This window comes from Mytilus californianus, unplaced genomic scaffold (genome assembly GCF_021869535.1).
Source record: "Mytilus californianus isolate M0D057914Y unplaced genomic scaffold, xbMytCali1.0.p SCAF_8, whole genome shotgun sequence".
Lineage (NCBI taxonomy): Eukaryota > Metazoa > Mollusca > Bivalvia > Mytilida > Mytilidae > Mytilus > Mytilus californianus.
Window position 1 is genome coordinate 59007600 of NW_026262734.1, and position 25791 is coordinate 59033390.

Sequence of the window (25791 nt, forward strand, 5' to 3'; positions counted from 1 at the left end):
AGGTTAATGCCGAGAAATAGGAAGCTGACTGCATATGTGATATTATAAATTATGATCAAATTAGTAAATTGTGTGAAACGTTTATAACATGCCATTGGTATAAAAGTGACCTTTATGACCTTGAGTAAGAAACAAACTCATCAAGGATACCGGGCTTATAATTTTGTGTCGTCTACAAAAAACTTATTGAGTGTTCTTGCGTTTTGTACTGTATTCCTGTCACGTAATGTTGTCATTTTTGCGGTATTTTAAACATTGCCATATAAGCGGGAGGTTTGGCTAGCCATTAAACCAGGTTCAAACCACCATTTTTTCTTAAAATGTCCTGTACCAAGTCAGGAATATGGCAGTTGTTATTAAATAATCCGTTTCTATGTATGTTGGCGTTTGTTTTTGTTGCAGTTAAATGTTTCTGTTGTTCCGTTGTTTTCCTCTTATAGTTGATGTGTTTCCCTCGGTTTTATTTTGTAACCCGGATTTGTTTTCGCTTAATCGATTAAGAGAAATAAGTGCAGTTATTAAAATGCAGATCTGCACCGCGGTTATTACTGTTTCCTTTATTTATTTGTGACACTTCAATAAATAAAGTGAAAAGGCCAAATGAAAAAGTCAAAATTCCAAACGATTTTGCGAAATATAGTAAAGGTAAATTAGAAAAAACATTTAAGTTAATCAAAAATGTAAAATAATCATGAAAAGATTGAAATATTTTTCTCAGTTTACCACTTCTGGGACCAAATAATGTAATGTCATGAACTTCCTTCTTTTACGTTGTTGAAAAACATAGCTTCTTTTTTTATCTATTTATTTGTTTGTCTGTCTCTGTGTTTTCTGCTTCTTTTAATTCTAAACCATGAATTGTTTTGCTCCAAATGATTAAAGGTGATAAGGTACGAAGTAAAAGAAAGTATCTGTTACTTTCCAAATATTCGTGCGCTAGTACATTTGGTTAATTTGTTTACTTTTGATGTCAAATGTGCTTGTCTGAACTGCACTAAGAAATTTTGGATTGCACTAATTCCCATTTGCAAAAACGTCAATACGTACGCGGTTTGTGAGTTGTGTACGAATTCGAGCCATTTCTAAAACGAAGAACACACAGTATAAATTTCTGCACAAGTAGTTCCAATACGTCACTTATCTATCACCTTGGACTTCATAGATAAATTTGAATTGCAGAGATCTTCACTTACATAATCAGACATGGAGAAAACGTTTCGTTCTTTATTGCTGTTAGCTACAGTTCTTTCTTACGGAACATGTAAATCAGGTAAATTCTTTGGCACTAGACTTATATTGTGGATACTGCAGATGATTTTCAGTTTATTGAATATTGGTCCACATTTATTTGGCTATCACGTGTTACCGTATGGAATGAAATGTTCCCAAGATTTTCAAATTATTCGATAACTTTCATATATATTTTGATGCTAATGTTTGCTTACATTAGTTTGAAAAGTCGATCAGTAGATACATACCATTCAAATTGTATTTGATTTAACAAACAACGTTAAATCCTAAATCAACAAAAATCAATGGCCTGAAATTTATCAACTGAGAAGACAATATTTTAAAAGACTTCTTTTGTGGACCAACATTTGTATAATGCAATTTTATTGCACTTAGATGCTTTACTATAACCAATACAACTGATTAATCATCTTTTAAGTTGAATGGTAACATGTGTTTGATAGATTTAAGAAGATGTGGTATGAGTGCTATTGAAACAACTTTCCATCCAAGTCACAATTTGTAAAAGTAAACCATTATAGGTCAAAGTACGGCCTTCAAAACGGAGTCTTGGCTCACACCGAACAGCAAGCCATCAAGGGTTCACATATCTGTCATTAACTTCATGATCATTCCTAATTCTAAATTGATCATCCCTAATTCTAAATTGATGATATATAACTGTTTATCGATATTACTACAATGCACTTTGCGCCTACTATATGGCAACACCCGCTGCATTTAAAATTCTAGGCTATTGATAAGTTCCTGTTTTTCAAATGTCCGAATGCACAAATACATGTCAAGGTTAAATTGATAAAAAAATCATATCACCTAGACCATATACCAACTGATCCTTCATCTGGTGTCCGTTGCAAGTGATAAAAACTTGTCTAATAAAAAACGGAACAACCGAAACTTCTCTAAACATGTTGATGAAGAATCTTTCATTGTGTTGCAAAAACCAATCGCACCCATCCGAAGTGTTTTGCAATATTATGATATAACGTATAAAGTAATGCATGCAAAGTGATCTGCGATATATTTTAACGTGCCTCATGATTGGCAAACTGTTTATATTGTTTTAAGCTTCTAATCCAAATTGTCAGGAATATTATAAAGTTTTGTTAGATTTCCTTATCCGTTACACTCTGTAAAAAGTAAAATAACAAAAATACCCAGCTTCAAGGAAAATTCAAAACGAAAAGTCCTCTATCAAATGGCAAAAAAATGTAGAAAATGGTGAATTAAACCTGGTTTTATAGTTTGTAATATTGCAAATTTTGGAGTACATTACTTTACACCGAAGACATTGAATAGTTGATACTGTAACAATATAAAGTGTTGTTCCAATGAAGACAAAAATACAAAAAACAAAAAAACACTAACATAGTTAACGTTCTTAATGATTTAGAACTTTCGTTATTTTCATGTCCATTAGCCAGCTAAACAAAATAAAATTATAATTTTATCAGTTATTGAAAAAAATGTAGCATAGCTTTGCATAGTACGTTTAGCAACCAAATAAGGCAGAAAGAAACTTTGTTAGATACTGAATGAGTTGCTTCTTGCTTACGATTTGGATTACACTATTTTGTTGGTGGTTTCAATTCACAAATACATTTAAATGTTTTTTTTTATGAAATTCTGTTTGATAATTGTGGCTGACCTATTTTGTATTTTGTCGTTCGCTTGCTCTCTAAATGACGTGTATCCCACGTTTCCATTTGTTGATCTATATTTTTTGTTAATGTCTTAAAAGTTGCAAACCTAAAAAATCTATTCAATTTAAACATGACTAATGGAAAGGAATGTTACATGTATATGACAATCTCTTTTGGTCAGCTCAGTTGTCTATACAAGCAATTCCTGTGCTCCAAACAATACATTTGATGTTGTTTAAATTCCATAACCTTAAAATAGTTGATGTAACAAAGGACTGGACACTGAGTTGTTTGGTTTGTTCTACACTGACATTCGTCATTGTAAGTATTGGCTTAGTATATATTTCCTGACACCAGTTTTAATATTTTACCCATTTAACTCTCATCAAACAACCAGTTTTTGGTTCTACCTTAATTTGACCTTAATGCAATGGGTCATCCAAATCTAATGTCAGTGCCTATCTTAAAGGTCACCACTTTCTGACATGTTTAAATATGCGAGGTACTGTTATAGATTCAAAATTATATCTTATCTGTATAATCAAACAGTGGTAAATACCACGCAGACAAGCTTATAGTCTTATCTTTAAGCACTCAATTCTCTGAGACAGTCGATGATAATGGTTGTCGTGAAGGTCAAAATATGATACAATTGAACCACATTGTTCCTAGTTTATTATTATTACAGATGATATCGGATATGTTCCTTATGTCGTAACTACAATACCCTTCCCTTTTCACGAATGTGACTTACCGAATTAGACTATTTACCGGATTTGTAAATATAAGCAACACGACGGGTGCCACATGTGGAGCAGGATCTGCTTACCCTTCCGGAGCACCTGAGATCACCCCAGTTTTTGGTGGGGTTCGTGTTGCTTAGTCTTTAGTTTTCTATGTTGTGTCATCTGTACTATTATTTGTCTGTTTGTCTTTTTATTTTTGGCCATGGCGTTGTCAGTTTGTTTTCGATCTATGAGTTTGACTGTCCCTCTGGTATCTTTCGTCCCTCTTTTATTACCAAATTATTACCAAATTTTCTCTCTGTTTTGTTCGTCATGTTTTCTTTGTCGGTTAGACTGTTAAAACAGCCTCGCCTATATAGCGACCTTTAAACGTTATTATGAAACAACATAGGTGACAACCAATCAATCGGGCTCACAAGTATTGCATTGTCACATTTCTTCAAAATAAATAAAAAGAAGCAGTGTTTGTTGTGAATCTATTTTGACCATCTTGTACAGCTTCTGTCATATAAATCATTCCATCCAAAGACATTCAATTCTAGAATCGGGTTAGCAGAAAATTTTGATAGCAAATCGAAAATGTTTATTAGTAAACGAAAGTTGCGAAAAATCACTTACCTTGGAAACGTATTACCAAATAAATTACTAGTATACGAATACTAAGAGTACATTGGAAACTTGAGGTATGCAAAGTAGTTTAGTTTCCTTGCTGCTGACATATATATGCATACGAGGGGAGGACTGCCAAATTGTTTTAAAAATGTAACATCAGTTTTCTTTACAAGGGCAAAATCTAAATATAATAAAATATAATTAATTTCAAAATGAATCTATAGTGTAAATTCTATATTTAATAGACCGAGTCTTTCTTAAGATTCCTTAAAATTAAGAATATAATAGTACTAATCATTATACTAGATTTATTTGGACATAATTTTGGTTAAATTTCATAATTTCATAGAATATTCTCCATCCGTTCAAGAAATCAAAATTTTCGTTATCGCACAGAGCATGTTATGTATACCTACTACAAATATGCGTCTTGCTCAGTGACAAAACTTGTCATTCGTTTATAAATGCCTGTACCAAGTCCATTTGTTTGATGTGTTTGAACTTTAGATTTTGCCATTTCATTAGGGACTTTCCTTTTTGAATTTTCCTCGGAGTTCAGTATTTTTGTGATTTTACTTTTTATCAAATCATTATAATTAAGTGACTAAAATCTTAAACTCTAAAGGAGGGTCTGATATTTAGTTTTATTGATGCTTTTAAAAAATCATAAAAAATACAAGGCCTGTTATTGGTTGGGAGGGTAGAATTGCTTAATTGTTTAATAAATTCACGCATTCCTATGAAGCGAAATAAAAACAAACTTTGTTACAAATATTAGAAATTAAGAGCATGTTATGTATTGTTTTCACTATATTTCAGTTAATCCTAGAAATACTGGGATTGGATCTGGGGCCTCTGCTGGTGAGAAGATACAGGAGTTGTTCCCTCCAGAAACTGATACCACTACATCAGCACCAACAGATCCTCCAAAGAAAAACAATGTAGACCCAGAAAGATTGGCAGAATTGTATAAAGCACTTGGATGTCTAAATGTAGGATCAAGTGCAACAGGAATTAATGATAACAGTATTAACTATATTGGTAAAATTCTTGTTACTTAGAGATTTAGAATATATGGTCTAGTGATTTACGAGTTATTTCCCTTTATCTAAGAGTTACCCATGAGTACATAAACAAGGTTGAAATTATCTAATTTTTCAGCAAAGTCCTTTTTTGATAAAAAAAAATGTTCATACATTAAGAGAAGTTTATAAGTAGAAGATTTAAGTGCTATGGCTCCTTTTTAACATTTGTATTTTCCCTGGTTACATTTCACGGATTATGTTTTATGTTACCTGATAAAACCGTAAACATTAATTGTTTCAATGTCTAATTAATGTAGAAAGATGACGTTTTGTTAGATAATGGATAATTTAGCCGCATAATTACAGAAAATATATAATTTTGTTGTTTTAATTTGATAGTTCGAATAATATATAAGAATAAAAAAAAATGTAATAGCTAAAAAGTTATTTCCTACCAAACTAAGAACTTGGGAATGAAATATGTTATTATGAAAAACGATAGATTGTTGATATACTTACATTCTTCTCATATTGCTTAATACTCCACACCCCAAATATAAAGTTTGGGGTTACAAAGGAATGACCATGTCCGAAAACGTAAATCGGAGTACAATGTTTAGTCAGTGTAAAGCAGAACTATTGATGTAATATAATTGTTTTGTCATTTTACGTCACAATTGATCTATTTGACTCTTTTGAAATATCAGTTTTGTTTAATAGAAATATATGTAACATCCTTAACCAGTTATAGATCTTACTTCAATAACTTTGTTTAAAACATCTTGTCACAAAATATATTCCTGGTTAGGCTGTTTCCGATATTCAAGTATTAAAAGATAGATATAAGAATGTAGCACTTTGTGCAGACGTATCGTGCAGGCAAACAGTTTGAAGATCTTAAGGATGTACTTAGGTGAAATTTAAAAAATCTAGAATCTAGAATTAATACTATCAGTCAGAAGAACATTAGTTAAGGAACACAATAAGCTAAAAATATTGATGGGTTATGGAACACCTTTTTGAGATATCTGATTTTTAATAAAATGGCGTGAAAAGACTGACTTTGACTTTTACCTTATATTAAGCATTGACATTATTTGACTCTCAATCGTAATAAAACAATCTAGAATCTGCTTAAATTTGGGTAATGATCTTTTTATGAGATATTGAAGTATCTCATGAAAAGAAAAGTGGGTGATATGGGGCAAAATATTTTATCCTGCATCGTAGGGAAAAACCCAAGGAGTCCGAATACCTGACAACAATTCCTAAACTTGACATGACTACATCCTTAAGCAAATATGTTCGACAGTATTTTCAGTTTATATCATCCCTATTATTAGACTGTAAAATGTTTTTGAACGTCTACATGGTGTTTTAATACATTTATAATATTTTGTGATTTGCTGATTTTAGGAACAAAATAAGTGTCCTAAACATATCGCTTTCTTTTCAGACTAATTCTGAAAAGTGCGTGTGATATTTCTCAATTGACTTAGAGTAAAGTGAAATAAATCGGTATTTGACACTGTGGAAAATACATTAAACAAAGGACACATAACACTTGATTACTGGTATATGTACAAATTATGATGTTGTTTGCTAACCCTCTATTTTAATTTTTAGAATTTGAAAATCAAAGTCCGGCGTCACAAGGTATGCTTTCTTTTAAGTTTTAACACTACTCGTAACCCTCTTAAAGGGGCACTAGCTACGAGATATAAAATAAATTATAAAATATGATTTTTTTTGTTCAATCATTAATGAAAGTTGAATAGTGAAATAATAATTCGCTTATTTATCGCAGCCAGTATTGTCTAATTTTGTCAAAATAAGCAAATAATAATGGATGATGAATTATTCACTTGCAAGTGAATAGTTCGACCTCATTGATTCCGTATTCATGTGAACTTCAATTTAACCCCTTAGATAGAGTTGGATAATTGTGTGCATGTTTGATTATTTAAAGGAAAAGAATGTCAACATTGAGAGTAAACAAAGGTTATTCATTTAATTAACTGATTCGATCCTCAAAAAAATCATTCTTATACAGGCAAAAATGATGATTAACATATATGCTTAATCTATAAATGAAATTAAATAGACCTAGAAGAATCCAATTGCACGAGTTGCGCTATCTATTTATATCTTTATTTATGTTTATATCCCTTATATGGGCATCGGTGGTTTTCGTGAGGTCAACTCGACAGTTAATTAGATGGCGTCTAGACTAAAATACACACAAAACGAAGTTACATATTATCTTTATTTATTTTAGATTTTTTATAATTTGGATAAATGTTTTACATTGTTATAAAACAAATATGAGAATTTGAGTCAAATCGGTGAACAAGAATTTGTAAGCTAGTGCCCCATTAAATAATTAATGACTCAGTTTTTTATTGTTTTGTACTCAGCTGATAATAGGTAAGTTGTAAGTGCGTCATTAGATCAAAGGCAAACGAGGCAAGTTATGATAAAAATGACAAAAACTAATGTCTTATCTTATGCTAAGTCAGTCTGTTTTTTTCTTAGCAGAGAACATAATGATAATTTGTCTATCTAAACAGCAGTTATAACTAAGACACCATTATGATATGAAAACAAATATAATATCAAAGGAACAATTTGAATAAAGAATGAAAGAAGGTCAAACAACGATTTTTACTTGTGGAAAAGAATCAACACAAAAGACCAACAACAGTCCACCAAGGACTATACGAACAACTTAACATTATGCCAGAAATTCTGAACGACAAACTTTTCCAAAAAATTAAGATAAATATATTGTAAATTATTTAAATGTCTATTTTAATTTCAGGAAAACAACATAGATTGAATTGTTCAGGTTAGTAAGAAATCAATTTCGTAATATTTCACAACGAATGGATTTTGTTTTTCATGTACAATTCCAGTTCGTTAATTTATTTTAACGACCGAAAATAATTTTCTGAAGATTTTAAGCATCAATGCATATTGTGTAATTGTACTCAAATTTTCAAAACAAACGGATAATTTAAGAATGAACTAGTTTATTTTAACTACCAATTTGCAGGTACACAACAAGATAAAGCAGTCTCTCTTTCAGTTTTATCATTTTGTATCAAATAAAAATAGAGATAGTTGTTTAATATGTCTATTGTGATAAGCATTTGCTTCTAGTTTCAGATATATGTTTGCCTATGGTCAACATTTCCTATACATGAACACACTCTATTCGCTCTTTATTTTCCATTACACAACTTATAATAATCTAATGATAGGTATATTGAAACAATCTTCGAAATGTTGCTAAATGTTAAATGCTAATGAAGCGTGTGTGTCTACTACATACAACAAAGTAGAAACAGTAATTACATGCTATAACTCTCGGGTAGGTGAATATGTCCATGTGCCTGTATCTTTCTTCATTCAATTTACATTTGTTTTTACTTTTTGTATTTTTTAAATTTGATCAGTTTAGCTCGATTATTTACAATATGTCTTATTTAACATTTGCATATTTTTTTCTTTTCAGTTCTTTTACCAGGTAAGATCAATTTTGATAAACACGCATCGAATTTTAACTTAAGAGTTTCTGTTCACTTTTGAAAAAATGTGTCAAAGATAACAATGGGCAAATCAAAAACCATTTGTCGAAGAAAAAACATATATCAGTAGACAAAATAACGGAATGACAAACAAATGTCCACAGACCACTACACAGAGAACTAAAAATAAACGTACAAGACAAACTCAACCAAATAAAACCAAAGGTATATTCAACTAGTAGCCTTTGTCGTGTTGATCATGGACACAAATATTTGGTGAAAAAGGGACAAGATTTTGGAAATGACAAGTGGAGCATATACATGGTATGCTGTGACACAGGTGTTTTCTTAAGATCACTCAAATCATGATGGTGAATGAAATCTTTTTCTTAATTATCTTTAGGTACATTTCCCAGAAAACAAAATATATCTAGAAATTTCCAATAAAATAAAGAAGTAACAATTAAATGTACACTAGCCTCTCATTTGTATAGCATATACATATTTAATGAAACGCAACAGTTGCAAAATTATTTCATGCGATTTTTAAACTCCTTATATTTTTCATTAACAGCCTGCCATGACAGGGTAGATTTAGTTTTCCTATTAGATGCCTCAGGGTCAGTAGAACTGGCTAATTTCAACAAGGAAAAAGATTTTATTGCTCAGTCTATATCACGATTTGTTATTAGCCCAAAGGATGCGCAGGTTAGTGTTGTTACGTTCTCTAACCAACCTGCCAATGCATTCAACTTGAACCAATACCAGAACAAAGCTTCAATAGTGTCTGGAGTTAATCAAATACCTTACGTAGCCGGAGGAACATATACAAGCTCAGCGTTAGCCTACGTCAGAGAAAACAGTTTTACTCCAGGAGCAGGGGACAGACCAAATGCACGCAATGTTCTTGTTGTGATGACGGACGGAAAATCAACTGATCCCATGCAGACTGTTCTCGAAGCGGCAAAACTGAAACAATCAAATATTACAACAATTGCACTAGGGATAGGAAGTGGGGTTGATCAACAGGAGCTCAACACTATTGCTTCATCATCAGCATATGTTTTGAACGTTAACGACTTTGATGCCCTTAGACTTGTGTATGGTGCTATTCATGAAATAAGTTGCATCATCGGTGAGAAACTTAATATATTTTGTCCACGAATTATAAAATATGAAATAGTATGTTGAAACATGGTGAAAATTTTAAATAATCTTTATAGTTTGATTTAAAATTCTGATTGTTTTAGTAATTGTCGTCAATCGAATATGCATTGCTTTGTTATAGTTAACAGAAGGGTTTATGATAAATGGGACAAGATTGCACAAAATTACATTTCCTCGATTCTGTCATTTATTGAACACATTCTGTCAAATAAACACAAGTAAATGAATATAATCTGGTCATTTTTGCGCAAAGGAGATGACACGTTGACGTCAAAAACAGATCGGCATCAGAAAAATTGACTAAACATTTTATTTCAAATATATATAAAAAGATAAAGCAAACAAGATATTTTTATTGCATAACTAGCTCAACTCAGAAGAGAACATTTTGTTGAAAAAATGTGAATCCTACGAAGAAAAAAAAAACGTAATTCATAACATAAACATTTATTACCACACAATAAAACACACGTGTAAAATCAGCGATACTGAGTATGAAAAACGTTTTTTTATTTACATATTAAGTAAATCAGATTCGTTTCACTGAGGCCAAACATTTTTTTTTACTTGCGCTCAAACAAATATTTTACGGACAAACAACTTGGAGGCAAAGATGTACATTTAATTAAGGATGTACTTAGGTGAAATTCAAAGAATCAAGAATTTAAAATTGATACTTTAAGTTGGAAGAGCATTAGTTAAGGAACAAAATAAGCTAAAAATATTGATAGGTCATGGAGCTCCTTTTCGAGATATTTTATTTTTAAAATATGGCGGGAAAAGACTGACTCGGACTTTTGCCTTATATTTGTATTGGTGTTATTAGAGTCTCAAATCAAAAGAATAAAAATCAAGAATCTGCTTAAATTTTGGCAAATGACCTTTTATGGGCTATTAAGTATTGTATGAAAAGATAAATGGGTGTTATGGGGCAAAATATTTTACATTGTATCGTATGGAAAAAAAACAAGGAGTCCGAAAATCTGATACAAATTCCAAAACCTCACCTAAGTACATCCTTAAATTAAGATAGTTGTAAAAATTATGCATAAACAATCCTATCTTAAGAAAGTTCGCTACTCAGTTTTAAAATAACAAGCTTTTCATAACTCTAGTTTATATTGATAGCGGATTAATAAAGGAACAAAAAGAGCAAAAATAAAATATAGGTCAATGTGCTTGTTTTCGAGATATTAGCCATTGAAATTTTGGCGGGAAAATATCCTCTCTTGATTTTCCATAGCTTTATCATTAACAAGTTAAAGTTCTCAAAAACTATTACAAAATAATTAAAATTTTATAAGACTTTTACAGATGGCTTATAATGATGCATATAAAAGATTTCTAAAAAGAAAAATGGGGGTCAATGGGCAAAATTTTTTAAGGCATTCAAATAGATAAAACCAGAGGATTCCGAAAATCTGACAAAAAATCCAAAACATGAAAAGCGAACTTCCTTAATGCATATGTGTATTTTGTATTACGCATTTTTTACTCATGTTTTCAAGTTCATCACGCGGAAGCGCACGATCAACGCTTTTACAACCCTATAAAATTACTAAAAGGAGCATTCAATACTTATAATTACATTTTTTTGCTAGGATCATGAAAACACGATTACTATCAAGTTTTTCTTTTATCTACATGTGCACTTTATTGTGGAAGCTCGTGTCAACATGAAACTTACATTTCATTTTAAGATGAAGATTAATTTCAGAATGACGCGAGATTGCTGTTAGCCAATCAAAATAACGTATTATAATGAAACATACATGTCATGTAAATATAAAGATTTGTAGAACATACTGTGTTATATGCAACCTGGAAACAACTATGCAAAAAGTTATATCTTAATAGGTTAAGATTCAATTCATTTCATTTGGTGATCTTTTTTTTCCTTATTGTAGATCAAACTACAACTCCAATTCCAACGACAACTCCTATTCCAACTACAACACAAGGTAAAATAACCATATTTATCATATACGTAGTAGTAGATACATACAGATAAATTGTATGTGTAATACGATCAATGGCAATCGTGCTGTATCAGCCAGGGTTGGCAAAAACCCGGGTTTTGTGAGTATTGCCCAGCCCAGTGGGAAATACTGGGAAAACCCGGATTTTACTGGGTTTTACCGGGTAATACTGGGCAATACTGGGTAATATAAAATACTGGCCTGAATTTCAAAAAGGATTCAGTGATTAATCACAAATGCAATACATTGAAGTCGAAGAATTCAATTTTTTTTTTTTATATATAACTAATATTAAGAATTAACAATTCTATGTAAGGAAAATTACTTTTAAACATTTTTTGTTCATTACTAAAAATGCTTACTAAGTTTTGGCATATGTTTATGTACAGTACATCACTAATTAATAAGTAATTATTCAGATTATTATACAGATTTGTTTATATAACAATAATCAGCCGTGTGATTTCTATAAATGTTCATGGCCTGTCCCCTTAGGGTGTTTATTTAGCAATTTGATTGTATAACAATTAAAATGTACAAATCACTTAAACACTGCAATACATGTAAAATGCATTTCTTCAACATGGATTTAGTATTGAAACAAAGCTTGCGAATTTACACGGTATCCTGAAATGTCCAAAACTTGTATTCTGCCTACATAGATTTAGTGGAGAAAAGGAAGAAATTGAATTTTCAATCATCAGGAATGACTCTCAATGGTTATCTATATAAAATGTATATATTTATCTATAATACTATTAAACTACAAGTCTTTAATATTTTGTGTAAAAATAAGCTTGAAAAATCATAATACCCAGTATTGCCCAGTATTACCCGTTTCTAGGAGTATTGCCCAGCCCGGAAAAACCCGGGTTTTTCCACCCGGGTTTTCCCGCCCGGGTAATACTTTGCCAACCCTGGTATCAGCCATCCGTGATGATATCGATATCAGTCACGTTTGCAAAGCCTTTATCACACCTCTCATCTGTATGACGTAACGTCATCTATATCAGTCTGGTTGCAAAGGCTTTATTAAACCCCTAATCTGTATTACGCCATGTCACGTGAAAAACATCTTCTAGAGGTATATAATAAAGTGTATATAATAGGCTTTTTTAATATCACACACCGTATCAACCCCCAAACAATATAATCCCTCGAGCAGAGCTCTTGGGGTTAAATTGGTGTCTCGGGTTGATAGGGATGTGATATTAAAAAGGCCATATGATATTCACTATATATTTTATTTTCATGACTATTACTTGTTAATTATTCAATGTAAGTAAATTGTTGGTAGATATATAAAACTGGTGTACAAATTGTACGAAAAAAAGCCAAGCCGATGTGTCATTGAAAGTTTAGTTCTTTATTTTAAATCGCTGTCAAAATTACCGTTCGATCAAAACACAAACAGGATACAAGAAGACGATATCTATCTACACACCTGTAATTTTTACGATAGTTGTTGTATAGCAAGATAAATAAAAATAATTATTGACAAGTAATCATTTCCATCATTATAGTGTTCAATCTGTCGTATTACATACATGAGAATCTGTACAACAACACTTGTCCTGTTAAAATATGTTGACAAGTGCTAGATTAAATTCAACTTACGAATCAATCATTCGGATAGAGATGTATCAATTAACATACAAAAACTCCAATTATATTTCAAGAGTATTTTGTCACAAATGATAAATAAAAATCCTAATTGAGGCTGACTCGGACTTTTACCTTATATTTGCATTGGCATTATTTGGGTCTCAAATCGAAAGAAAAGAAATCTAGATTCTGCTTAAACTTTGGTAAATGATAATTTATGAGCTATTGAAGTCTTATATGAAAAGAAAAATAGGTGTTATGGGGCAAAATATTTTACCCTGTATCGTAGGAAAAAAAACAAGGAGTCCGAACATTTGACAAAAATTCCTAAACCTCACCTAAGTACGTCCTTAAATTCGAGTTATGTCAGTTCATTGTTACGTGAAAATATCGCTCGTACATTTGGTATTTGTTTTAATGAATAAATTCATTTTGGAATAGCAGCTCAATGATTAGTAGAAAATGATTGTGCTCCTATATGTGCAATGCAATACTTTTCCACTCAAAATATCACTTAGTCTTTGAGAATCTGTACAACAACTAGCTCTCACATTAAATGTTGAGCTCTTCTCTAACGAATATTTATCCGCAACAGTGTTTCTTAAGCATTTATTAAGTTATTCAATTTTATTTGAAAAGTTTTTGTTGTGTCTTATCTTTGCAAAATGTTGACATACGGAAACAATTTAAATCGTTGTTTTAATAAGTTTGTTATCCATAATCACCGCAATTATCAACTAATTCTTAAATAATGATTATGTTTTATCTAAAGCAATAAAATTGAAATATCACACATGTATTACCAGATTTGTCCGGTGCTGAGATTAAATCAAAGAAGTGTTAATCGCATGAAAAGATATTTTCACAATTTCTACAGCATTCGGATTATATTTTATAGTTTAATATAACCAAATCCTAATTTACTGTAAATTCACAAAACTACAGTGGCACCCGTATAGTAAAAAATGAATGCCATACCGACAAGTGAATAAGTGTGCCAATTGCAATAATGAATAAACTAACAGTTGAAGGGATAATCAGATCACACTAATCACAACCACTCAAATCTTCAAACAAAAATACACGTACAAACAAAGAACACATTGTCGACGAAGTAGCTCGACTTAGTGTTATAAGAAATATCAAAAGTTACTCATAATTATTTCTTAGCATACCTAAATGAAATATAGGCGTGAATAGATGTTACATTGCATTTTGTTTTTAACCAAAAGCAATTTTGAAACATATATTTTGAAAGTAAGTATGTATTTTAGAGCCTAAGACACAGGAACCAGGAACAAAAGAACCAACCACACAGGAGCCAACTACTAAAGAGCCAGCTACACCCCAACCAACACCTGTAGGTTTGTATCATCGGTCATAATTACCCTGTAGAATTTGTTTCCCTGGTATTCGGAACATAAATTTTTTGCAGGGTGCTTGTTCTTTTTTGCAGTCTTTTTGTTTTAGCTCCTTGAAATGAAAGGACATGTTTACGGAAAAACACAAGTTTTACAAACTTGGCATTAGGTGCTCCTATATGTGCAATGCAATACTTTTCCACTCAAAATATCACTTAGTCTTTGAGAATCTGTACAACAACTAGCTCTCACATTAAATGTTGAGCTCTTCTCTAACGAATATTCCATCATATAAATTACATTTTCAGTGTGCCGTGACAAGGCAGATCTTGTTTATCTCCTAGACTCATCAGGTTCAGTTGGAATTGGTAATTTTAAGAAAGAGCAAAACTTTATTTCACAGTCCTTGTCCCGGTTTGTTATAGGACCAAATGACACACAAGTCAGTGTTGCAATGTTTTCAAATGAACCAGTAAGTGCTTTTAACCTGAGCGATTACCAAGACAAATCTTCTATTGTTACTGCAGTTAATAACATGACCTATATAGCAGGGGGTACTTATACCAGTTCAGCTCTTGCATTTATCAGAGATATCAGCTTCTCACCCGAGGCTGGCGGTCGGCCAGACGCACGTAATGTCTTAGTTGTAATAACTGATGGAAGATCAACTGATCCTGCACAAACTATCAAGGAGGCTAACTCCCTACATAAGACGAATATATCTGTCATAGCAGTAGGCATTGGAAGCGGAGTGGACAAGAATGAGCTCAATGTAATTGCAACTGATCCACAATACGTTTTAAATGTTGATGATTTCAATGCATTGAAAAGGATTTATGGTTCAGTTCACGCACTGGCATGTAAAATTATTAATAATGGTAAGTAGCAAATTCAGTATAACGTTGATAAATTCATGTATAATTTATTTTTGCTTCTGTCTGTCAGCGCTTTCTTAAGTTTAACATGTTTTATGGGGTGTATATATCACCTAATCATTGACAAGTAAAGAAAATTCCGTTGTGTCACTTTTAGATACTAAATACATGTATAGGTATACAAAAATGCATTGTCTGTTGAATTGTATTGTTATCCCTATTACTGTCACAGGTGAGAAAACAAACTGTAGCAACATAATTTGAACAAGTTCGTTTTAAGTTGTTTTTTTTTTTCTTTTTTTTTTAAATAACATATTAAGCAATTACGTCGATATTGATACAAAAAAACGACTGAAATTAGAACCTTATCTTAATACAATATAAGTTAATATTTAAGGTAAAGCATCAAATAATACTGTCGAGTGACTTTTTGTTTTAACATGATGAGGATAACTTTCCCTCCTATAATAAATTCCTTGTTAAACGAGCAAAAATGATGAAATAGGGAGTCGAATTTCTTTCCTTAATAATAAAAGTCTATATCTATGTTTTTCTCATCAAAATAAAAAGTTTAATTTAACAAGGCAACAATAATAATCAGATATGAAAACAAGTAATAACCTAATATATATGATGATTATAACAAGATGTTGACATACTTTGTTTTGTATTCTTATATGACGTTCTTCTCTCGCTTTGGAAACAAAGCCATGTTCTAATTCCAAAAAAAAACATGGGGTGCACGTGATTGACGTCACAATTGCAATTGCAACGTGAGCTGTGTTTTAACAACGTCGAAAATCAAATTGAACAATTATTTTGGTGTTGCTCTCTAGAAAATTAAATAAAATCATTCTAAAGTAAGTTTGCATGTATCTGTCCATTTGTTTATTGTGAAACGGTTGATTTTCTAAAAAGTTTTGGCTTCAGCAAATCAAAATGGATGACTTTTGACCGAGTATTGTAGGTCCGCTTCGAAGTACAACAATTCCAAATTTTCCTACTAGAATCGAAATAATTCTATCATGCTATGGTCTATGCTATTTTAACATGAGTAGGCATTATATTTGTCAACATTTTACACCTTGTTGACGCTCGGTATAAAGATACTGACAAATATAATGCCTACTCATGTAAAAATGAGCATAGATCATGGCATGAAAGAACTATTTCTTAATTCATGATATTTCTACTCCGTATGGACTGTCTCTATATCTCCATTTTTGTGTAATTACTTCGTACGATGTTTTTTGTATCTTCCTTCAACCCATTATTTTGTATAAATGTATTATGGTCATTACATTGAGGCAAAACTATAACTTTAACTTCAGTTTCTGGTGCCGGAACAGGATCTTCTGTTGGTATGTACTAAATGTTTAAACTAATATTCCAGCAGGCAAAGCTGGTTTTCATATGATATATAAATGCAAAAGAGTATAACTTTAACACGCTAATGATAGTTATGAAAATAGTTGTTATACTTTATATATTCACGCAATATTTCGCTAAACAAATTAGCTTCATCAGGCGCGTGCACCCATCTAGGTAAAAATCGGATGCTGTTAAGGAATTTTTGCAGCTTATCGTACATGTCCTTTAAATATATTTTTGCAGCTTATTGTACATTGCAATTATTAAATCAAAACTAATAATTGTGTAAATTAAATAGTATGAAGTTCAGGATTTATTCGTTTGGTTTTTGATAAAACTGTTTTTCATCTCTCTCATTTAGTCCATCAGGTTTGAGAGTACGTAGCTGATGCATCCAAAATCTCTCACTCTCTCTCTCTCTCTGATTTTCACTATGATTGTCCCAATTGTGGTTGACCTCTATTATTTGAAAGGTGATATTTTCAAAAGTATGTCCTGTTCTTAAAGAGTTGTCTCGTGATTAGGCAGTTTCTTGCTTTGGCATAAAATGACCGGTGATTATTAAGTCTGAGGAAGAGTCATTTTCAATAAGACGCAACTGCTTGCGGACGGTAGATAAAAAAATGTCAAATCTGGATGGATAACAAACGGATTCTATATGTGCGGGTCGTCCCATCTTTGTATTTCATGAGGATCTTTCGATCTTTTTCTTGGACTTTACTGAAAGCGTCTGTGATATTTTTGTTTTCGTATCTTCTTGATTTATGTTCTTCTCTGATTTGTCCCAAACGGTAGTTGAGTTTGGATTTCGAGGAGCAAATTCGCTATAGTCTGATGGCTTGACTGTAAGGAATGCTCCTAGAGCAGTGTTTCGCATGACAATTTTCGGAGAGAGAAACTGATGTTTGTCAGTTTTCTTTGTGTAAAGATCAGTTGTCATGACCCCGTTTTTTACAAATGTGGTGGTTTCGAGAAACGTAATTTTCTCGCTTGAAAATTCAGATGTTAATTTAATTGAATGATGGAACCTATTACAATGATCTAAGAAATCTTGTAGACGTTCTGCAGTATCGTTCCATTTCGTGTCAATATCATCAATAAAATGGAGCCAAGACAAGGGTCTGTATGACACGCTCAAAAGAATATATATTTGACGGTTATCGTCTGGACTTCTATAATCTGGCTATTAAGTCAAAAATTATTAGTATTAATTTGACTTATGAGAATGAGTAAATAACAGTCACATCGAATGATAAGATTAAGCAATATCAAAATACCGTATTGGAGGAATGTCAAGTTTAATACACAAAACATATTTAACGAGCCTGAACATTAATTTCTAAATAAGTAAGCTGGCTACAAAATTCGTTTGATTCCTACCATCTCTATTACCAGAACGTTGTTTTACATGTAATACAATCTGATGTGTGTACTCGTTTTATGGTCAAGCTATTGAATTTTTGCATTATTTACTTAACAATTTCAATGTGGATCTTTGAAATTGAGAAAGCATCTCTGTATTCTAATGAACATTATTCAATCATACAGGAACATGACGATTGTATCGCTTATCTCAATTATCGTAGTCGAGATATGAGGGTGTGGATGGGGTTAACAGAATAGAGAATAATGGGCAAAAAATTAAAAAAAAGAGAAAAATGGACCAAAAAAAAAAAGAATAAAGAATAATGAGGTGCTAAAATATGAAGAAAAGAGAATAATGGGAAAAAATATAAAGTATAGAGAAAAATGGCCTAAAAATTAAAGAATAGAGAAATTAAGGATCCCCACCCAGACCCTCAGATAGTTATTATATCCATTCCTTTGGTCATGGTAGTGACATATATTTTATGCTCAACAAACGCACCAATGAGGAAAAATAACTTAGCATAAAACCACATAGTTTGACGGAATGATATCGATTAGAATCTAGCGTATTGTATAGCTGCTATATTTCGGATATTAACTAGTTGTTCGTAATCCCCATTTAAAAAACAAATACCCGGTACTCTCTTATTCTAACATTCTCTGTCTATGGGTATCATAAAGTAATATTATCACTACATATTGTTTGTTTGTTCTTTCTAAATTTAGCTGAACAATGCTGAAATATATGCCACGTTTGGTATGGTACAGTCTTAATGTTTCTTTTTATGCACTAAATACAACCGTCAATGTAGTATTTGTTTTGTGATTGTGATTGATAAAAAAGAAATGTTTTGTATACATCTGAATTATGCATTATAAACGGGCAATTAAAGGTACTCTTGTAAACATTTTTTTTTTCATTTTTTTGTGTATGTTCTTCGATCATTACTTTGTTTTTTTCTTTAGGCAAAGTTACAACTGCTAAACCTGGAGGCGGTAGTACAACTTCTTCAAGCGGCGGTGCAACTTCTGGTAAATTTAAACTACAGTAATTAATCAGTAAAGTATAACCATAAACTACAATGATTCGTTGGTCAATGAAAATGTCTTGTGTTTCACTCAACTCACACGTCTGCTGTATGCAGTGACGCCCACAGAACCCCTGTATTATGTCTCGAGGCTTTCATTGCTGGCGTGTTGTTGTTTAAAAACAGAAGAAAAGTTCATGAAGGCATATAAAATGGTTTAACAAGCCAAATTAGATGTTTACTATTATATTTCAGTCTTCTGTGTGGGTATTCAATAAAGCGAGAAGATCTTGCACCCGGAGGCGGGCTTCAGCTGGCCCCTTAACAAAAATGTGTACTAGTTCAGTGAAAATTCGTAAGGGTTCCGCGGAACCCAGTGTCTCGCCTACTATTGCTGTTAATCGCAGGCTCAACAAAAATGAGGAAAAAAATTGATAAAAATATTCCTCTCTATACTATCTTTTGGTTGTAAGTGGCTTCTGTCCAAGTTTGGTAAACATGCAGGATAGTTTATGAATCTAATAAATGTTTTAAAAACTTAAACTGCAGACTGTATGTAATATTAACTGAATGAAAAAACTAAATCCATTTATAAGTAAAATACGGAAAAAATGGAACAAAATTTTAACAAAATTTCCTTCTAGATACTAGCTTTTAATCATAAACAAGCTTCTGTCCAAGTTTGGTACAAATCCAGGATAGTTTAAGAAAGTTGTTAAAATTTTAAAAACTTTAACCACAGAGTGAATGTAATGTTAACTGGCAGAAAAGCTAAGTCCATTTATAAGTAAAATACGGAAAAAATGAATTTTTTTTTTTTACAAAATTTACTTCTGGATACTATCTTATGATCATAAACAAAATTCTGTCCAAGTTTGGTAGAAATCTAGGATAGTTTAAGAAAGTTATTAAAATTTCATAAACTTTCACCACAGAGTGAATGTAATGTTTCCTGGCAGAAAAAGTCCATTTATAAGTAAAATACGGAAAAAATGGAATATTTTTTTACAAAATTTACTTCTGGATACTATCTTATGATCATAAACAAGCTTCTTTCAAAGTTTGGTAGAAATCCAGGATAGTTTAAGAAAGTTATTAAAATTTCAAAAACTTTAACCACAGAGTGAATGTAATATTTCCTGGCAGAAAAACTAAGTCCATTTATAAGTAAAATACAGAATAAAATGGAACTTTTTTGTTACAAAATTTACTTTAGAATATTATCTTATGATCAAACAACTATGTACGAATCTATTAAACGAGATCAGCACACAAAACAAAGTACCGTTCTGAATCGCAAAGAATTTCTCCAAAATATCAACTTGACAATCCAAATTTGTTATTTTACTTATCATCTTTGATATCATAGTTTAAATAGTATTTAACTATATACCAAAGTATTAGTTGGTGTTGTTGACGTGTTGACACGTGTCTGCTTATATTCATATGAAAAAATATCATTGTAGGTGTCTCTGGTGGTGTTTCTTCCGGAACTGGTACTGGAATTGGTGGTGGTGAGTATCAGCACTATGAGTGTTTTAATTATTTTGTTTTTACTTTCCCAGAATAGAGTACACTACAAATCCTGTCTAATCGGAATAGATTTTCTTATCTGTATTTGGCATTATGTTTAGGGATGTTGGGTCCTCAGTGTTCTTCATCTTAGTATCTTAATTGATCTTTTAACTTTTTTTATTCTAGCTTCACTCATGAGTCTTTTGTAGACGAAACGCGAATCTTAATAATAACAATTTTTTTTTATTCGTAAGCAATACAACTTATAGAATATGAATATTACAAATATTCAATTACATCATTGAAATATATAGATAATACATTTAAACAATCAGTCAAATAAAAAAAACTCATTTAAGTATACCCATATAACAGTACATCTAGAGTATAGCGTTTATCAGTCCTCTCCTTATTCATATGAGTTATTGCCCTTAAATGATGGTGGTTATTTTTGCCGGTTTGTTGCACTTTTTGTCTAATATCTTGAAAAGAATAATATATAGATCACAACTTTGAATAACCTAATCGTAGATACAAGGATTAATATTGTGTACGCAAGACACAGATTTGTCTGCAAAAGACTCATAAGTGATGCTCAAACCAAAAAAAGTGTAAAAGGCGACACATCCCCTGTAGAACGCCTTTTTCTAGGGTTTTTTTGGGGGTTTTTTTTTTGGTTTTTTTTTGGGGGGGAGGGTCTATACGTACTTTTGAATCTATGTTACATTTTCCATATTTTGTATGTCATTCAAATGGCGGAAGTACAGCAGATAAATTTTATTTAATATTAAAAATTAAGAGCACCACGACGGTCTGTTGGTTTTTTGCGACTTTCGGATTTTGATTCTCTGCTTTGTATCTTCTCCACTATTTATCATTACTTTAAATATTTTTTAAAGTTTTTTCAAACCTATATGGTTCTGGTGAAATGAATTGTGGTGTTGAATATATTTTTTATTCTTTTAAATAAACCAAAATTGGAAATGTGGTTTGGGGGTTAAAAAAGGGTCAATCAATAACAATAAGTAGTAGACAAATATACAATACAATTAACAAAGGAAAACATGAACATTGAGCAACAAGATCCCCCTCCCCCACCCCTCCCCCCCCCCCCCCCCCCCCCCCGAAAAAAAGAAAAGAAAAAGCAGTCAATTGCTCTGAAAAGGTTAGCAATTATATCTGTTCCACAAGTGACACCAACCGTTTTACACATGTAATATCATGTGATTACATATTAACGATAGTAGATTGGTAAATGTCTTTTGTCTATCCTTAAGGTATCGATAAATTCATCAACGATTGATAAATGTAGACTCTCTAACCCTAAAACTTGACAGAATATTAATGTTTGAAAAGCACAAGGGATAGATACAGTACCCATAAGAGACAATACAGATATTGAAAAATAAAATAGCTCGGAATTAAAATCTGAAAAACATGGCAAAGCAACACGAAGAACCCCTTTTAAAAGGGAGTGAACTTATGTTGTCAAGGCAAAGCAGTTCCTGCTCCAGCAGTGGCAACCGTCTTGTTGTCCATTGCAAGAAAATAAATTAGCGATAGGTCTCATTTAATTGTGTCGCAATTCAGGTAAAAAGGGTGGTATTGGTTTACGAACAATGATAAGTTATAGAATTATATTTTCATGAAAACGTACGACGATAAAAACCTCAACAAAACAGATATATGCAATATGCTCAAAATCATTCTCAGTGAACAAAACATGTGAATAAAGTTAACAGATACATGTACAATCTAAAGATCTGTTCTAATAGGTCGATATAAAATTCCATGGATGACTAACAAACACAAAAACAAACATTGTGATGCAACCATTAAATTGCATTCATACGCAGATTTTGATAATAAATATACATATACTACACTGCTACTTTTGCATAGGTACTATTTCTGTACTTAAAATCTGTAGTACTGGAAATTTACTTTTAATATTTAGTACAATTTCTTAACTTTAAAATTATTGTAATATTTAGGTACCTGTATTTTACAGTACTTAATTTGTACTTAAAGTTTTGGTACAGAAATAATACCAACAATATTCCATGTTTGAAAATCATAACTTTAAGAGATTTGAAATAGACAAACTTTCAAAATGCAGAAAATGTAACGGTGTAACCAAAAACTTGTAGTACTTAAATTTCAAGTACAAATCAAGTACTGTAAAATGCAGGTACTTAAATATTACAATAATTGTAAAGTAACAACATAGCACTGAATATTAAAAGAAGATTTCCAGTACTGCATATTTTTAGTACAATAATAGTACCTATGCAAAAGTAGCTGTGTAGTATGTGAGCTCAGTGTATACAAATCTATATTTAGATTGGAAAGTTTTTATTCTATTTCAGGTCCCGCGCGCGTCTCTCGAGCGGATTGTGACGTCACGAGGCTTGTTGATAATATCGAAAACTTAGCAAATTTCTTTCTTTTTAGGTGGAGATGTTGGACAGACAATTACTGTACTCATTTGATTAATACTGATTTCGTACAATTTAAAATGATATTGTTTAAAAATTATATTTTACTTTTCAGTTGGTGGATCTACTAGCAATCCGGTAACTGCCACATCTGGAGGTAAAACTCCTCTTCCCCAAGCTGGTAAATCCTTTTGCTTAGCTATTTTGTGTTATAAAATGCATACTGCATACATTGCATTTGTAATGTCTTTCATAGTACTATATAAACATAATTCGTACTACACTTATGTATATGAGTGAGTTATATATGCTCACCGGATTAACTTTGCAGATGATATCTTTACCATTTAAAGATTGCAGGAAGGTAATATTTCATCGTGCTTTTATAAGCTTTGGTCTCAGTTAAGCTTTTATTGCAAATGGCTTCGTCAATTCATGAAATTGATATCATAGTAACAAAGACAAATGGTAAATAGTTGTCTCTTTATTTATTTTTGCTTTTATTCCTCCAAAATGCTTCATATTGGTGTGCTTTGCAATGGGGACATACGCCTCATGGAAAAAACCTGCTTTTTTGAGAGAAAAAAATCCATACATGAGAGTCTATATTGTGGTTCGCCGAATTGAGAATAATGGGTGAAAATATTAAAAAACAAAAGTATAAAGATAAGAGAATGGGTAAAAAATTAAATACAGAACAAAAAATTAACGAATACAGAAATTGGACCCCCATCCAGACCTCCTTTATACATTTTTGTTCATGATTAACAAAAACTTTTCATGGATAACAGAAAGAAGTAATTTTGCTTTGAAAAACCGTGTTGGTTATCATTTTTTTTTTTATCGTTGCGATTTATATTATAATATAAACTTCATCCAAGTGCATCACTATTTTTAAGACAATTTGACTGTTAAATAAATATTCAATTGTTTTAATGTCTTATTTCTTACCTGTTATTTTTTTTAGGATTAACACCTGACACATTAACACCAGACAATTTTACAGATTACAATCATACGGGTATGTAAAAAGTAGACAAAAATACCGAACTCAAATTCAAATTCAAATCGAAATGTCCTACTAGTATATCAAATGGCAAAATCAAAAGCTCAAACACATCAAACGAATGGAAATCAACTGGCATATTCCTGAATGTCATTTGAAAAAAGTGGACATCATTTTAAGCAGAAGAAAGCTAGATGTACGGTATCAAACAAAATTAACGAAATTCTTTTATTAAAACACTAACAACAAAGTTTCTAAAGAGCTATAAAAATTAAAGGACTGACAAGAAGAAGAAACTACAAAAACTAAAACAAAACTACAAAAAACGCAATCCACAAAATCCACTCCACAGAAATCTATCGATTGAGCAACGATAACCCCATTCAAAAACGAAGGGAATAAAGGGGTTCTGAAATAAAGCATTTAGTTATATGACCACCTGACTATTATCGTCTTGCTGATAAATCCATTTATAGAGAACGCTGTACTGACTGCACGAGTTTATAAATACGCAGCCACTTCCGGTCGAAATTGGAACCTTTTTTTAGTACTATCAATGTATTCTGTATGCTTCCCTCTAGTGTTTTTTTGTTTATATGTGTCATTGGGTGGCTGTCTTATTGAATTAAACCCACGTCTCTTTGTATTCATTTTTATATAGACACACGATACTTTAGTCTGGTAAAACATGTTTTGTTTATTTGTTCCAATTGGCATTGAACTAGCTTTTAGTAACTGCGATTTTCTTAGAATGATACTTTGCGGTGTTATTTCTTAACTGATGTTTACAGTTTGTTGTGGTAGTTGTCTCATTGGCAATCATTATCAAATCACTTCTTTTTGTCTTTATGAAAGACCAATTGCACCTCGAATATTATGAATTTCTCTAAATTTTGTATTATGCTTCCAGTGTGGTCTTTGAGTATGATATACTGAATTCATGTTTTTGTCTGACACTCTTTCGTTATCAACATTGATTTATTGTCTAAAAAGAGAAAAACATAGTCAATCAAATAGTAAAGTACTAATCTAAAAGGACTTCGCATTTCTGAAGTGCAAAATACAGATTGGCAAACATGCGGGCAAAACGCATAAACTCTAAATGCTTTGAATAGATATACACACATATTGAACAAAACTCATTTCCCAAAACTTTTCATAGCTGGTTATTATTTTGGATTTGTGATTATGCACTTGCAGGGCAATGGCATCATGTTAACCCGATAACAGATCATGTTTATTTGGCCCAGAGTAAACATGAACCTTAAACG

General features: G+C 31.6%; 2 protein-coding genes across 2 annotated transcripts in view; both read left to right on the forward strand.

The window, feature by feature from the left end:
• The first annotated feature begins 1183 nt into the window (after nucleotides 1-1183).
• LOC127711263 (uncharacterized) lies at nucleotides 1184-8130 on the forward strand. The gene is made up of 4 exons (XM_052217264.1): nucleotides 1184-1270; nucleotides 5072-5293; nucleotides 6904-6933; nucleotides 8099-8130. Exons 1-4 carry the CDS (start codon nucleotides 1204-1206, stop codon nucleotides 8128-8130), a joined length of 351 nt encoding a protein of 116 aa, XP_052073224.1. The 5' UTR covers nucleotides 1184-1203.
• A 1214-nt stretch (nucleotides 8131-9344) lies between these two features.
• LOC127712814 (collagen alpha-1(XII) chain-like) overlaps nucleotides 9345-25791 on the forward strand; it is an 88495-nt gene continuing 72048 nt past the window's right edge. Inside the window, exons 1-9 of the mRNA XM_052219423.1 lie at nucleotides 9345-9942; nucleotides 11882-11935; nucleotides 14833-14922; nucleotides 15228-15797; nucleotides 17126-17155; nucleotides 19500-19565; nucleotides 21028-21075; nucleotides 23630-23695; nucleotides 24482-24535. Coding sequence (XP_052075383.1) covers nucleotides 9345-9942; nucleotides 11882-11935; nucleotides 14833-14922; nucleotides 15228-15797; nucleotides 17126-17155; nucleotides 19500-19565; nucleotides 21028-21075; nucleotides 23630-23695; nucleotides 24482-24535 — 1576 coding nt within the window. The remainder of the gene's footprint in view (nucleotides 9943-11881; nucleotides 11936-14832; nucleotides 14923-15227; nucleotides 15798-17125; nucleotides 17156-19499; nucleotides 19566-21027; nucleotides 21076-23629; nucleotides 23696-24481; nucleotides 24536-25791) is intronic.